We start from the raw sequence: 16,867 nt of genomic DNA on the forward strand, positions 1-16,867 counted from the left end.
GCATCCACAATAAAGCTTAATAACACAGGACTTGTTTTTCCTTAAAAAGAGGGAAAGACCAGTTTTCCCCTCATATAAAGAGACAGTGTTGACAACAAAGCAGCTTCTTCTGGAGCTCAGAACTGGCCTCTCTCTCTCGCTCTCTTACTTTACTCCTCTCCCTTTTCTAGTACAACTTCTATCTGCACCCACCTAACTAGTGAGCAGCAAGGCCCTGGACTAGCATACCAGTGGAGAAATTCCCAGATAAGTAATACTCCTAGCCTAGGGGCTTCAGGCATCAGCGCTTTGGCCACTCCTCGTGGGCTACGTCATCGGCTCAGAGGCGCGCAGCCACTTCCACAAAAGGAATTCCTTCTTACCGTCCCTGCATGTAAGTAGGAGTGCGTTATGGGTCTGTGTTTGCATGTGTGTGTTTTCATGTGTGTGTGTTTGCATGTGTGTGTGTGTGTCAGATCAGCCCAGACAATGAGAGATGTGGTAAAAAAAAAAAAAAAAAAAAAAAAAAAAAGAGAAAAACTATACCGGAAATGGAACAATCCAGACACGAATATAAAAAAAAAAAAAAAAAAAAAAAAAAAAAAAAAAAAGGATTACATGAGGATCAGTAAATCTATACTTGGAAGAGACTTTAGTGTGAATGTTCAGTCTGTAAGGTAAACATCCGTGTGTGTGTGTGTCTGAGACAAAGAGCTCACAGCTCCTGTGCTATTGGCAGGGTTCATGAGGCCAGAGGGTACGAGGGGGAGGGTTTGAGCGCTGCAGGGCGACCAGCTGGGTCCCTCCGCTAGATGAGCCACACACACACACACACACACACACACACACACACACACACACACACACACACACACACACACACACACACACACACACACACACACACACACACACACACACACACACACACACACACACACACACACACACACACACACACACACACACACACACACACACACACACACACACACACACACACACACACGACCATATATGGCCCTGGGATTCCCATGGAAAAAGAAGACCAGGATTGAGGAAGAGAGGGGGGGGGGAATGCAGGAGAGATTGTAACTGTATGTTTCACTTGGGCTTTCACTCAGAGGCCAAAACAATAGCCCCACTTGAGAGCCAAATTAGTTTCCATGTGAGGGGTCCAAAGGCGAGAGGGGGCACCGGGAGGGGGGCAGGGGGAGGCAGAGAGGTCAGATAGCCAGAATGGCAGAATACAACCTCCGTTGAAATTTCCATATAACAGAACCCTTATGTGCAGGCTACTGTACGGAGGACAGTAGATAGCTCAGTCAGCAGTCACAGACAGTCTACTGAAGAGGCATTAAGAATGGTCCACAGACTGCACCCCCTCTCCTCTTCCCCCGGGGTCCTGGCACTGTCACCGCTGATGCAAACAAGCTCTGAGCCCGAGAGGTTAAATGGATAGTGTGGGTGCCAGGGTCTGCCCTGCAGGCATTCTACCAACTTATGTCCATTACCAGCACAAATATGGATCATCACCAGAGTAACACTGCATCACAACGCATGCTGAATTGCTAGTACGCTGTCACGCAAAGACCAAGACCAAGACCACTAAAATCAGAAAAGGAGTTTATTGCCACAGTAGTTACCCAACGTGGAATTTGCCTTAGTGATTGGTGCATACATAAACTAACATTTTAAACAATAAGAATAAACAACAAATACAGAAACAAAAATATATGAAAAATAGTAGTTTAAAGTAGTTTATAGCTGTTTTAGTAGTTTATGAATGAAAGATGAATGCAATCTAATCTACACCTTAACTTTAATAAACTACTCATATGTAAGCAAACGGACCAAGAATCCTGTACATTTGATTTGGAAAAATTGCACTTGCCAATATAGGGATTTTTACTTGATTTTGATCCATTGTGCAGCCCTTCAAACACAAGACTTCTACTAGGAGTGAAAATGTATTCATGAAATTCTAAAAAATGATATAGGCTAGGCTACTGATGCAGACCTCAGGCCTCTCCATATGAGAAACTGGTCAACAATTTAACAAACAGAAAATTTATTTATTTAACCCGACACATATAAAAGATGTAAAAAGAATGAGAATGCATAATTGTTTGCCTGGTTTTAGGTAAATCATTAGGCAAGGCAGTGCAGATAGCTGTATGCCTACATGTGTGTGTGTGTCTATGTTAGGGTAGTGAAATAAAAGCAGAGGGAGTGGAAGAAGCAAGCTCACTAGTGGAGCCTCAAAGAGGAAATGAGAAAAATAAACAGCCACTTCCTGTTCCTCTCTGGCCTGAAATCTCCAACACCCTGATCCCTCCTACCATCACCACCTCCGTAAGGAAAGACGGGCAATACCCCCCCTTCCTCCCTACGTTCTGGGCCTGAAAATTCACAGCACAAGGGCATCCATTTTTACTGTCCTCCAAACAACCTAAATAAGACACAAAAGGTGCATGGATGCACTTTTTAGACAAGTTCTTTGATGGTTAACCACATTAATGATAAAAAGTCAATGTCAGCTGCCTAAAACATGCAACCGATGCCCCAGAGATTACACAATGTGCACCAACTTTGCACAATGTCAGTCGATACTCTAGATGGCCGGTAAACATAAAACTATGATTAAAATCGGTCATCAATCACTAAATAAGATTCCTGCACAGTGGACCAAAATGCTGCTCAACATGATCTATAAAGCGACCGGGGGGCCAGACCTTGAGGATCGTAACTCGACTGTGTCTTATGAGGGGGTTGTGGTTCATTAATTTTTCATTTAACAGTCTATTAACATCTCAGCTTGATTGCACTCAGTGACCTGACATTTATGCTCTATAAAACATGGAGATAAAATTGTGTTTGAGGGCAGTGTTATGATTTTATCATGTCTTATTTTGCAATCGGTCTTGATTTAAAAATTAAAAATTGTATGATTTCTGTCTTTGATGAACAAAAGCATCATTTGCTATCACTACTTCATTCAGTCGGTTATCAAATATTATTAGTTGATGCTCAGTTGATTTTCTTTAATGGAAAGTGTAAAAAGAGTTTTCATGAGATTACATTAATCATTGTGAAATCCTGCTCATCTCCCTTTACCAGCTAGTCAGTTGAATCTTTGTTTTATTGTCCAGTGAGTGACATTTGGTGTGCAACTAGGTTTAAAAGCATTTGGGATTATTAAAAACATGTACTAAACATCTACCAATAGAAAAAAAAACATCACTTTCTAGCTAACACTGAGGCCATACTTATGTAAGTCAATTTGACTCACAAGCCAAAGTGCTCAGACTGTCATGGTCCAGGCCCATTTACTGACACTGCTATTTATCTGCAGGAAGAGCATCACTCGCATGTGCTTATTCACGAGAACACTAATGGAGTAGCATCACAGCAAACCGCAGGTTCATTCAATCTCATGGCCACTGATGGATCAGCACGAACAAAAATCAATCCAGCCTCAGGAAGAATAGCTGCTGCAATCCCGGAGCTAATGAGGATCCCAAATAAACAAACAAACCCATGCCAATCAAGTGTAAAGACTGAAAAAGAGAGATGTGGCAATATATTAGCTCACTGTCCTATCAGCTGATATTAGCTTTAAAAGCCAATGTTATATTAAATTATTATTATTTTAACTGCTGATAAATTCCAGATTGTAATACAAGCATTTTTTTCCCCTAGAAGCAGCCCCTCCAGAAAAACGTGATTATGCGATTGCATAATTCAATGCATAATCAGCCAAAGGTTGCATATTAATGCACTTTCGCCTCATAAATTGCCGATTTCCGCGCAAAATATTTTGCAGGGCTTGCATGATTTCATAATCCCTGCATTTTCGTTGCAAAAAAGTCACTATATCTTAGCAGAAAGTTGAAAATGTTGCGTCTACTTCATACAAGAGCAGCCATTTTCCCCTGTTGCCATGGCAACGTTATAAAGTGACGTTATGAAGTGACGTTATGAAGTGACGTAATTACGCGATGTTAACATCATCGAAATGCAGGGTGTTGGGGGAATCACTTTTTTTTTTCTCTTTTTCATCAAACCGCAGTTTTTGCAAGTTCCCGCAATTTAATAATAATAAATATCCAGTATATTCCATCGCATTGTTTAACAAAACGTGCTGCATAGTCAAGGATTTTTGCCCGCAACAATCACAAAAAAACTCCGCATTTTTCTGGAAGGACTGCCTAGAAGTATCATTTATTGCTACTGTCAAATTAGCAACAAAGTAATGATAGCATAATACATTTTCTAAAATATGGCAATCTATAATGGGCGAAAGCAACAATGAGCTTATAAGTTTCCCCAACTGAGAATGTAAGGATAGCATGTCCTCGATGTCTTAGGGGCCTAACTAAAACACAATGTGCAGACTGTGTATAATGGGCCAATCATCATGTTTACCTCTATTCCTCATTTTCGTCAGCTGAAAATGCAGCCATTTTGAGAATAAATGGAAAGAATGTAACCTCATCCTTCCACAGACAACAAGTGAACATGCGCTTAATTGTACTCGCTGCTCTGTAAGACAATGAGTAATTCACAGTCTCTGGGTCCAGGTGTTTTCAGTTCAAAAACAGCTCATAAAAAAAATCACTCAGTGTGAGACATCTGACTGCCGCCAAGCAAACAACACAGCGAGATGGCTTCAAGAAGACCTGGCTTAAGTAGAAGACAGACACTATGTGCCACGGCTGGGGGGAAAATAAACCAAGCTGAAGTCATCCCACAAACATTTCGCAGCAGCTCAATACTATGCACGGCTTGGAAAAGTGGGGGCAGACAGCAAAGCACGTGGTGGGCAATAATCTGTTAAGGCACCTGGCAGATTCTTTTACCAATCTGTTTTACACAAAAAGGTCTCAACAAGCAATTATGCCTGCATGTTATTTCTCATTTACCCCTCAAAGCGTTCCGCGAAGCAGCGATAAGAGCTGTAACCTCACGTATGACGTATGACGGGTGACAAATAGTGGCACACGCTATCCTCAAAATGCATTCAGCAGACAGGAAGAGATAAACCATGGCAGCCTTGGGTTTGAAATCAACTTCTCATTTTCCTAAATTCACATACAGCAGTACTGCCATGTTATGGCAATGTAATAACCGACGTAAACATCAGGCTAAAAAGTGAAGTGGAACATTGAAAAACAAAATCCAGCCCTTCGCCACATCAAATGTGCTTTTGGGCAAGGTCAAGTCTGTGTCCATAGCCTGACCGAAAAGATAGCACAGATCTTATATACGTGGCAGCAGGTTTACTCTACTGAGGAATTCTCCATACGACCCCAAGTGAACCAGTTCCCACCTGCAGCAAAGCTCATCTGACATACTTCAGAGAACACTCGCTGTTCCAGATCCTCTAGTGGGGATGCCTCTGGCGTTTTATCCCTGCTATGCATCGGCAGCAGTGTCATAAATTCAGTTGGGATGCATAGGCTCCGTGCAGACCAGAATCAACTGAGCCATGCATGATTTTAGTTTTAGAGACAGACAAATGCACGTGTATCTTTTTACCCTGGCATGATGCTTAGTTGATGTAAATGCACATCTATCAGATCTGAGCCAACAACGTGAATTTGTTTTCAATAAGAAAATCACCTTTACAAAATTAACTACGCTGCAAGACGTTTTACAGTGCTTCCAAGCCCATTTAGCTTGCACAGTAGCGGTCTATTTTCAAAGTCATCCATGTTATCATGACACACTGTGCCAGGTAAACAACACCGACGTGTCACAAGCAGCAGATGACCCGACATGTTGCAAAGCATTGGCGCGCAAACACCACAAAGACTTCCTGCTGTTGATTACGGGGTTGGTAGAACGGCTGAATGAAACCGTGAGCGAGGGCAGCTTGACAAGGACAGACCTGCCAATTATACACAGGTAATGTATACATGTTCTGGGGCTCCAATTCTAAAATTAACGCTCTCAGTCCTCAAGCACGCTGAAGTTACAATAGCGTGATCTACAGTGATCTACTGCAGACTGGAATTCAGCATTGCCTTTGCTTTTAATGTAAGGAGTTAAACTGAGACATCATGTTTAGCTCACATTAGTGCATCGACAGTACAACTGCATGGACTCAAAACACCCGTAGGCGCTTGCTGTGTAAAGGTACAACACCCCTTTGACACTGGTCACACAAACAAAGCTGCCGACTGAGCTTTTAAAATGGCCAATGGGGTATTACTGGCAGAAAATCTAATGAAGTATTGCTTAAGCTGGTTTCACACCACCACATGGCAACCACCCATGACAACAGCCTACCTGCAAGAGCATTTCCCCAAAAACAAAAGCTTTAAAGAAGTGGTTCCAGCCACCAGGCGGTTACCACCAGAAGTTCAGCACGTTGAACTCTGGGCGGCAGAGGAAATTCTGCGCACATTCACGGCAACTGCTTCCCCTCAATAAAATGACTGTACTTATAAGACTGTGATGCTGTTTGAGAATCTGATCATTCATCACAATAAACAAGGGTACCGAGAGGCTGCGTAACAATACAATCAAATTAAAATTATGATTAGTCTCTTGTATGCACTGAACATTACCCAATTACATAGGTCAATGTTGGCTTTGGTTTTTAGACAAGAATTGAAATATCAAACAAAGATATGTCTTTAACAATGATAAACAATCATAGCTCATATGGCAAGCCATGATTAGGTCTAAATATTAGCCCCAATAAAATACCAAAACATGACGATAGCTAATCACATTAGGAGGACTGGCAGTTAACTATTCATGCTAGACAAAGAACAATACAATCTGTGACTGACTGTCAAGATTTCAGTCCATAAATTATTAAGTTGCATCTTAATGTATTCTGCATTATGTTAGAGATGCATGAGTGACTAGCTGCTACCGTAAGATGGCCTTAAACCATAACAAAGAAACTGGAAGCCTTGTGCAACCTTTTGCAAGAAAAGCAACGTGAAATAGGCAGATATATAATGCTGTAGTATGAGCATTAACTGTTGGGCACGGAGATCCTCTTACAGCCTAAATACTGTAACAGGAAAAGTAATTTTACCATAAAAAGCCAACAATAGGTTTAAAATAAGCAAATATTTTATATGCAATTGACCTACATCATGTCTTTTAAAGTCCATCTACCCACCAATAACTCTTCAGCTGGTTAAGTCATAGAAACAGCAGCTAAGAGACTAGTTCTCTGCATTAACCCAACAAAAGAAACAGGCATGCTGGCTCTACACATGCCAGGTAGTCCTCTCAACACACCAAAGCAATGTGGGGCCATGTACCATGTCATCAAGTCAATTTTATTTACATATCCCAATACCACAAATTTGCCTCAAGGGGCTTGTACACAACGACTCAATGACACTTAAACGATTGACAAAATATCAACTGAAATGCTGCACTTCAAAGTCAAGCTGAGTGGACTGGACTTTGATGTTCAACAATAGGTTTATCTAAACTCCTTAATCATGCTAATCTCTACACAAATGTGGAATCAGATAAAAGAATAAATAAATCCTTTAACAGAAAAGAGCCCCCACCTCCCCCCTAAAGCTACCTGAAAGTAAAAGATTTCACTAACATTCAAATAAACCCCAAGGATGTTGATTTTGATGACCATACATACTGAAAGGCAGTGGATTTACAATGCTTTATATGAAGGTACCAAAGGATTCCTAATTAAAATCTACATGCAAAAGAGCATTGCTTTGTCATCTGGGCTCATTTTGGGCCACATGCTGTACACCCCCACAAAGTCCCACAAACTGCTAAAAAGCTGATAACAGAAATGTGCATTACATCTCACCCTCAACATATTATGTAATCCTACGTAGTCTTTATCCAACGGTCATCAGATCTGGGAGTTATTATGCAGGCAGCTAGATCCCTGACAGATTCTTGTGGATTAAGCCAGTCTCGATAAGGCACCAACCTGTTGTATAGCCTAGCAAAACAGGTGAGAGAGAAAAAAAAAAAAAAAAGGGAAGATATGTAATGCAACGTGATGCTTTGCTTGTCTTAGCCAAAGGGCCCCTCTACAAGAAAAGGCGGGATTTTCTCCCTCAGGCAGAAAGACAGGAGGCTTGAGGTCTGTAAGAGGATGCCATGATGCCTTTATCAGAAGGACAGGGACATGTCAAAGGAATTTCCTTTTTTTGCTCGTATTACTGACCAACTGTGAGCCTCAGGCACAGCTGAGAATCTCAGGGTTGGGGCTGTAGTGAGAGATCCACAGCAATTATGTAACGTTTTAATATGACTGATGCTGGTCTGGATAAAAAAGAAAAAACAGCCGCCGTACCATCTTCAACCACATGCTCTAGAATTGTTCCATTACAACAATTCATGAAAATGATTCTCATTTTAAACAGCTGAGCACAGCCAAAGACTCTTTCTCTGTTCGGTCTGTTATGCAACTCCCACTCTGTACATGCAAATCCACCAACACAAGTGACTAGCAATCTTCCCTGAGTCGTTGTCATGGAGACCGGGCGAGATAATGTTCGTAGACTTCAGGGCCATAATGAGGGTGTGTAATGTCAACAGAGCAAAGGCATTGTAATACCCTACTCTGACATGTTAAGCTGGGCTGAGTCTTGTCACCTCGGTCCTGGGGATCAGCAAAGGCCGTGAAAACTAAAGACAAAAAGTTCAGGTGTGGGTCAGTGTGGAGATTTTCTTGTTTGAAGCAACAAGCCCCGGTTACCTCCACACTAATTGCCTTGATGGAGCTCAGTGGGCAACAGTCAGCTGGGCCTTGGCATTGTTTGGGGAGAGGCAAGCCAGAGAGAGAATGACTAGAGGGGAGGGGTTTAGGTGACAGCTGAGGAATGTCTGCTCTGCTCTCCCTTTGCCATGGTTTCCAGCGACTGTCATGTGAGGAATGCACAGGCTAGGACGACAGGACTTGGAATGCCACCCTCAGAGACGAGTTTAGCTGACAGGATCTGGAATCTGGACTGGCCTACCGAACCCCTCACTCACTTGTGCGTCCTCGTTGCCGTCCACCTGAATCCATGCAGTCTGCATTTGGGTAAGCCAGTCAATCACGTCGCAAAAATGGAAATTTGATTTTGAAAATTACAAAAAGCTACATAAAGTTGCACTCTTCACTCATCTTATCAAAAACTGAAGACATCAAAAAATGGTTAACTCTCCAAACCTCATCCCAACAATTTCCATATGCACAAGGGGGCCTGTAATGGTCTTCATCATAAATCACATCATACAGACTACAACAGAAGAGAACATGTCTAAAAGGTCCTTCTGCAACAAGTAATTTTTTTAAGTGACAGAAGGCCTATGACTCACATAAAGACACCCTCTAGCCTAAATGTGAGATTATGCCAGGGCTGCACTACAAAGCAGAGCTACAGTGAGTCATACCCAAACTTAGTATCATCTCCTGAAACCCAGTTAGGAGAACTTGTGGTGGTGGTATTTATAACCCTGCACCGGTCACCAGCACTGGGGGTGATATCGCTGCACCGCGTGTGAAATGAGCCATCTTGTATCAAAATGACACTTCACAACAAAGCCAGGGGTCAGTCATTTAATAGACTAGTGCAATTTATTGCACAAAATTACCACTGATTGAGTTTATTCCCCCCCGATGCAAAACTTGTTAATTTCAGGAAACCATGGTATGCTTTAGAGATTAATGTCTGACACCAATAAGTAAAGTAAGTAAATGACAAAGACCTAAAGAAAGACATAATTTGACTGATTGTCCATCTTCCTTTCACTTCATCTATGGAAACTATCATCGCCTTGACCTTGCCGCAACTCTGGGATTAGCACTTTTAACAGAAATCCCTGTATTGCCCTTTTCAACTCCTTTATAAGAACCCTCAAACCCCAGGTTCACATGCTGGCCTACAAAACATACACACACACAAACACCCGCACGGCAGCTTTTTTCGTCTCCAGAGATGGTTAGGTCTGGACAGCGGCACTGCAAATTCTTTCCACACTCTAGCTTATCCCAGGACATCAGCCCAAAAAAAGGCAACGTTTGCACCCACCCAATGAGTTTGAACGGGGGGGGCCATGCTAATTCCAGATTTCATTATAGCGGACTAGCACAAACATGGCTGATTTAACAACACCATTAATAAACTCGCAAATGACACACACAAAAAAAATGTATTTCCTCTTTGGGGATTAATAAAGTATGTCTTTTTCAAGGAAATGATCCATCTCAGAAAACTTGCTTTTAAAACTTGTATTGGTGTAATAGCTGTGTAAAGTATTAGATGACAAACATGCCATGTAGGTGGTGCACTTAGCTCTAATAAAGCTTACTATTGCTTGAGAAGTGGGCATGAGTAATGGAGGTGCCATCACTGGAAAGCAATGCCGGTAATAAACATTTAATGTAAGAATTCCTTCATTCATTCTTAGAACATCAGCATCCTTGCTGATGAATGAAAACAGTGTAAATGCTTCGTTCCACCATCAATAACTGGAACCTAATCATAATAAATGACTTGGGGTGTCCTCTTGCCCTAGAGGTGCATACACATAACTGCAAAGTCCTGGGTAGAAATCCAATCAGGGACCTTTGTCAAATTTCACACTTTGATTTTAACTACCTAAGAAATATAACAAGGTCATTGGTAGTAAAAATTGAAAAGAAGTCTGTTATTGATGTACAGCAGCTAATACTGTTAACATACTATACGTGTATTTGTAATAAATGTCACTAAATGCAATAACATAAGTGTATATCTGAAAAAAGAACCCCAATAATATATTTCCAGGTATTGTTTATCAAATCATCAACGGTAGAGAGATGAGGTCACATCTGGAGCATAGCAGAGAATGAACAGGAGTAGTAGACAATACGAATGGATCTTTAACTAGACTGACATATTCACAACTTACAATGATTAAGTTCCAAACCGCAGCAATTCATATTTTAAAAGAAATATACTGTATGCACAGTAACGTTAAACATCACTGAATGCAAGTGCTAGCTCAGGACTATTCTTTCTGTAACTGCATGTACTAAAAGCTACGATAATATTTCAATCCCTGGATTGGTGTTTTAGGAACCTTGTAAATCAGACTTAAGTTTCAAAAAGCCTTAACAGAGGCTAGTACCTTGACGTTACTAACGACAGGCAAAACAGGCTGCCATTTTCATACACAGTAAAGAGTACAGAGGCTAGTAAACGTAGCTACCGTAGTTAGCGGGCAAAAAGTTAGCATAGCTAGCACTGCTGACATTCCAGCTAAATAAAAGTATATGACACGCATATCTTCCTGGTTAAAACCAAAAACACCAAAGTCCCCAAACGTAAACGTTAGAGACAAAGTTATCGGCTGACGTCGCTTCTCAAGCTAGCTGACGAATGAATTAACCTAAGCTAAACCTCCACAACAGCTAACGACAGCTAGCTTATCCTGCTAATGTAGCGTTAGCATACATTCCGCTTGGCAGCTGCATTGAAATAATTGATCACATTTTAAGTAATATACCAAACACTGCTGTCAACACGGTTTATATTACGTAAATGTCGCATACAGATAAGGCCTTGCAAGGCCAACATTGGCCTGTAACGTTAATCGAATTACGTTGTAACTAACTAACACTAGCGAGCTTCTGCTTCCTCCAGAGAGTACATAGACAAGAGTAGTAACGTTACCACTTTTACTGCTAGCCAGGTGGTAGCCATCGTTGTGGAATTCATTTTGCCTGAATGATTGTCTCAATCAATGACAATATTTAAGATCCTAACATGACTCCATAGTAGCACCCGAAATTAATGGTCTCCAACAATATCAATGCACCATAAAACACAAAGGCTGTTCGGGTTGAATGTAATTTACAACATAGAATGACCCAACGTTACAATCTGAAGTGCAGCACTACAGAAATTAGACTGCACCCACTGACTGAGGACAAGGCTAGTTTACTGGGACAAAAAGTAGTCCTGAAGGCGAAGCTTTTAACGTTGTTTTTAATTGTGGATTGCACTCTAAAAACTGCATGCACAGCTAGCACTGCTTTGAATTTAAATATTACATAACCAAACTCGGAGAGAAGCCAGTGTGTTCATCTTTAACGTTACTCTGCGTCGAAAAGGAAGGCTGTGCTAGGTAGGTAAACAACGGGATGAGAATGGCTTCCATTTGACAGGTGTTCCAGGACAAGCAGTTGCTAGCAGCAAACTGATATTTGCGTCTATGCTGGCAGTGCCAGTGACTGACGTTAACACCAATAGCAGGCTAACACAAACCTGGTGGAGGGCGGTGAGACCGTCTACATTGGCGTAGTTGATGTCAGCGCCCCGGTCAAGCATTCGGAGCACCTCCTCGGTATCGCCGCTTGAGCAAGCGGCCAGAAACACGGCGCCATCATCGAACTTCACCTTCGTCTTCTTCTTTTTCAGAACAGGAGGCTCCTGGTCCGTTTCCGAGCCCAGCCATCGCTTTAACTGCTCATTCCTCTTCTGCTTGGCGTCCGCCATCTTCATCCCCCTCCTGTCTCGGGCTTCTTATCTTTCTCCGAGAGAGGATATACTTTATAGTGCCACTATCCCACAGCGCACTGGGGCGTGGGAAGGGAGGGCTGGGGACTGGAGGGAGGGGAGAACCGAGAGAGAGAGGGCGTCTGGATTGTTTTCCATAACCTCGCGAGATCTGGAGCTCAGGAGCTGCAGTATAACGTCATCACCAGCAGATTATGAAGAGAGAGTGAGCAGGGTAATCCCTTATAGACAGTGTACACCAAATAAGACAAGAGTACTTGAAAATATTACATAACATCCAGCTAGCTCGCAGTGAAACAGTGAAGTGAAAAAGTAAAACAAAACGTAATGAGAGTGTAAGACATAACATTGTTAAAATATAGGGATACATGTGCAATAAGGTAATAGATATTTGTAGAAGACAGTCATTTGTGGAAGACAGTACTTGCTTATACCTTATAGTGTTCACTAGGATATTACTGGGCAAATAATAGAAGTCATATAGTTCATATATAGTTCAACCATCACATGTATCAATATAACAGTGAATGTAACTAAAGCAAAACATATCAGCAGGCTGTTTATAAAAATGAATATAGGGTATCATATACAAAATGTAAATAGCTTCACCAAATCTCAACACAAGCGGTAGGAGTTGCTCAGCTGTGATGGAGATGGTTCAATTCTTATCAGGAGGTGTTGGACTATTTGGGGATATTTTCTTTAATCTCAATATATGAATCCTCAACTCTTCCATCCAGTAACCAGTGATATTTATTGATACTGGTTTTGTACATTTCATGTAATCAATGCAATGACGTAAGATCACCGTATGGTGTTGAAAGCCATTGATATAGCCTATTTGTTTTTGTCTAGCTGTTCTGTGATCATCACACACGGTGGCCCACGGTGGTTAGCACTGTGTCCTCACAGCCACCACTAAAAACATGTTCTCCTCCCTCTCTACCGAGCTGACGTGTGGTGAGCGTCTGCCATCGTAAGGCTGATGAGCATACACATTGGTGGTGTAGAGAGTAGTCCCCCCCAGAGTGTTTATGATGAAGGGCTATATAAATGTAATGAATGAATTATTATTATTATTATGGGTTTTAATTAAGAAAGTGATCAAGCATTCAAACAAAATCAAATCTCCATTCATCTGACAAAAAACAAATAATATTAGAATGTCTGACCTATCTGTAAAGTCATATTATCGACTATGTAGTGTCTTGTGAGATTGAATCTTGAAGCAGTCGACAAAACCATTATAGAAATAGAAAACCAGGTATATCTAACAAATTGAAAAGCACCATAGGTGACAATGTTAGGCATATACTGTTTTAAGACATTGGACAACTTTACAAAAGAGACAAAAGGACAGGGAAATCATGTAGATTAAAATAATGAATGGCAACACCCGAACCAAACAGTGGTTAGTCAATTCAAGGACATGCTAACTAACAAACTTTTTTGAGGTATTTCCCCATTCTTCCACACATGAATGCATCATATGAAATAACTGTTCCAACTATGTTATAGTTGATACATCTAATAAAAACACATTGCTCTCTGGGAAAATAAAAGCCTTCTTGCCATTTTTTGATTTGATGGGTAACACTTGAAGTGCTAGGAATGTCTAGTGGACTTGAGCACAGGGGTGGTCCAGCTCAACCTGGAGTAAAAACAAGGTGGCCAGGCATAAAATGTTTTTTTTATTTTGGCACCGCCATGTGTTATTGTTGGCACACACCCATATGTACTCAGTAGGGGGTGTGGTATAGCCTCCTCATGCGCAAGTTGTGGGTATGAGGCTTTTTTTTTTTTTTTTTTTTTTACATACTGTCATTACAGATGATAATTATGTTATTTTTGGGTTTAAAGACATTTCAAAATGAAAATGATGCTGCTTGTGCTTGATTAGATACCACCCACCCACTGAACTTGGAGTTAACATCCTGAATAACAAGCTGTTCAAGCAAAATCATGATCCAAAACATTTATACAACTGTGACCATGAGCCATTGTGTGAAGTCACGCTACCCCCATTTTCTCAGGATCAGAACCATTTCTCATGTGACTGACACTAAACGTAGACAGATTTAAATAATTTATTGTCTGTAAATGAGACTTGGGCTGGAGCACATGGGACAGAACACGGAGGTCAGGACACAGAGAGGACGACCAGGTCAGCTGATACAGATCCTTGATGTTACAGAAAAGTCATGGCAAATTACTGCAGTTCTACTGAGTCATAGAGACGGTGGAACACCAACAGCGTCAGTTTGAGGAAGTTGTTGGCCAGAGGCTTCAGTGTGCTGATATCAGGAAGGTAGGAGGGAAAGTTATGTGTAAGCTGCTGTTTGGCGAGGAGGGCCGACCTTACAGTGACTGACAGCACAAGGCGAGCCATGTGGGCCACATCCAGCTCTGAACGCTGGAGAGTGTACTAAGTGGGTTTTTAGAGCTGCAGACTGCGTTACTTGCAGGAAAAGAAAGTTTTAGCTGAGTCAGATATGAATGCAAACATCAGATAAAAAACAAAATCTAATCAAATAAAAGCTAAATGCAAATGCCAACGCCTCCACCATTACCTTTCCCATGCAATGTGGCGTTGCCTCCTAAAAATGATTTTCATCAATATATTTTGTCAGAAATCGACACAAGCTTTTTTTTGCAAACCTCTTTTGTCGGGCAGGTGCGTAGGATGTGATCAAAAGAAATCAACACAAATTATGCCTATGTAAGTTTCTTCAGGTGATCATGTGTACAGCTCAAGACCAAACGGAATCCATTTCAAATTCAAGCTGTAAGGACAAAATGCAAAAGAAGTCAAGGGATTTGAAAACTTCCAATAGGAGTTGTCCCTTATTTGCTTAACATCTACATTGTCAACAACATAGTTACGTGAGACGAGCCTCTTGTTGCACTGAAGGCATGGAAAATCTTCAACGTATATATCCGCATGCTCCACTAAACATCGTGACAAATATCCTGGATGTAAAGTAATGCATCCTGTTTATGCATTCTGCAGTACCACCTCAGCAGCTGTATTTACCTCAGCGAGGACATGATCATGGCTTCTTATAGTGATGATTTGAAAGTTAATTAACTAACCTTACACTGAATTACTACCACTTACTATGTCACGTCATCAGTGGTGTAGTCTAATGTATTGTAATGGGTTGACTGTAACACACACATATATATATATATATATATATATATATATATATATATTTTTTTTTTTTTTTTCTTTTTCCTGGCTCAGAATGGGCCTTTGGGGGGCATATGTTCTGCAGTGTTAGTTTAGTTTGCTGTCACATTACTCTACCCCATATTTGTGAATCCAAATATCTGAATGTAAAGTTCTGTCACAAAAGGAAATCCTGGAGATTTCTTAGTGGGTATGCTGCGTATACCTGCATATCACGTAGACTACACCACTGCACGTCATGAAGTAACATCATGAGAAGTCAGTAAAACTAGTTTTGCAACAATGTATCCTACAGATAAAAGCAATCAGTGCAAATAATTGTGGTAATTGACGTGTTGCGAGGATGCGTGACAATTTCAGTGTTTGTTACAATTGATAGAATGTCAGCAGGAAATACATTATAAATACAACACAGGGGGAAAAAACTTGTCTCAGCGTCAGACTCTGACTGGCAGTTGTGACTATGCTGCAGTACATGTGTCATGAGACTCCCAGACAAACTCCTGTCTTTCATTACCCTTCACTTTGATCTCCGGATGATTGTTTGCTGTTGTTCCTGTTCCTTGAGAGAATAAAAGTATCTCGGAGTGACTCAAGTGTAACAGTGCCACACAATTACACTAGCGCACTCTCACTGCTTGTCTTCAGCCGTTGAGACGTGCACGACCGAGCTGATTAAAACCCGCCGACAGATCTAAAAGTCATGTCATTGTAGCCGCGCTTCCAGCGGCTTGACTTCACTGTCAGGCCCCTCAGCACCTATGACTGATCCCCCGGAGGAAGCTTGTGTTTACTGCTTTAATTGAGTGTTTCCAAAGGGCCTGTACCCTGATGTGGTTTGTGAAACCAGATGAGGTGTCCAAGTCAAGTGTTCTGGAAAGACAGCTGGAAATGGGTATTTTGGAGATACTTATCTGAGCTACAGTATCAGTCTGTTTTTATTGCATTATCTTTTGATTAAATATTTTCACAATGAATTCTTGAATGAATTATAGCAATAGTTTAACATTATGGAAAATGTGCTTACTTGCCCTCATACCAAGAGTTGGATGTGAAAATCAACACCATTATCAATGTGAGAGTCTTCTCATCTTACTCTCAACAAGAAAGCAAATACGTTTTTCCCAAAATGCTGAGCTATTCCTTAAATATAGAATATATCCTTGCTCTGTAGAGTTACTGTTTGGGCATT

At 41.2% G+C, this 16,867-nt stretch overlaps 1 protein-coding gene across 8 annotated transcripts in view; it reads right to left on the bottom strand.

Moving 5' to 3' along the window:
* The window catches only part of ppp1r12a (protein phosphatase 1, regulatory subunit 12A), a 57,690-nt gene extending 45,116 nt beyond the window's left edge, over positions 1–12,574 (bottom strand). For all 8 annotated transcript variants that reach the window (XM_028570190.1, XM_028570185.1, XM_028570186.1 and 5 more), the window contains exon 1: positions 12,231–12,574. In XM_028570190.1, the coding sequence (XP_028425991.1) occupies positions 12,231–12,467 (237 nt within the window). In that variant the 5' untranslated portion in view covers positions 12,468–12,574. The remainder of the gene's footprint in view (positions 1–12,230) is intronic.
* Between the last annotated feature and the right edge of the window lie 4,293 nt (positions 12,575–16,867).

The sequence above is a fragment of the Perca flavescens genome, chromosome 23, assembly GCF_004354835.1.
Source record: "Perca flavescens isolate YP-PL-M2 chromosome 23, PFLA_1.0, whole genome shotgun sequence".
Lineage (NCBI taxonomy): Eukaryota > Metazoa > Chordata > Actinopteri > Perciformes > Percidae > Perca > Perca flavescens.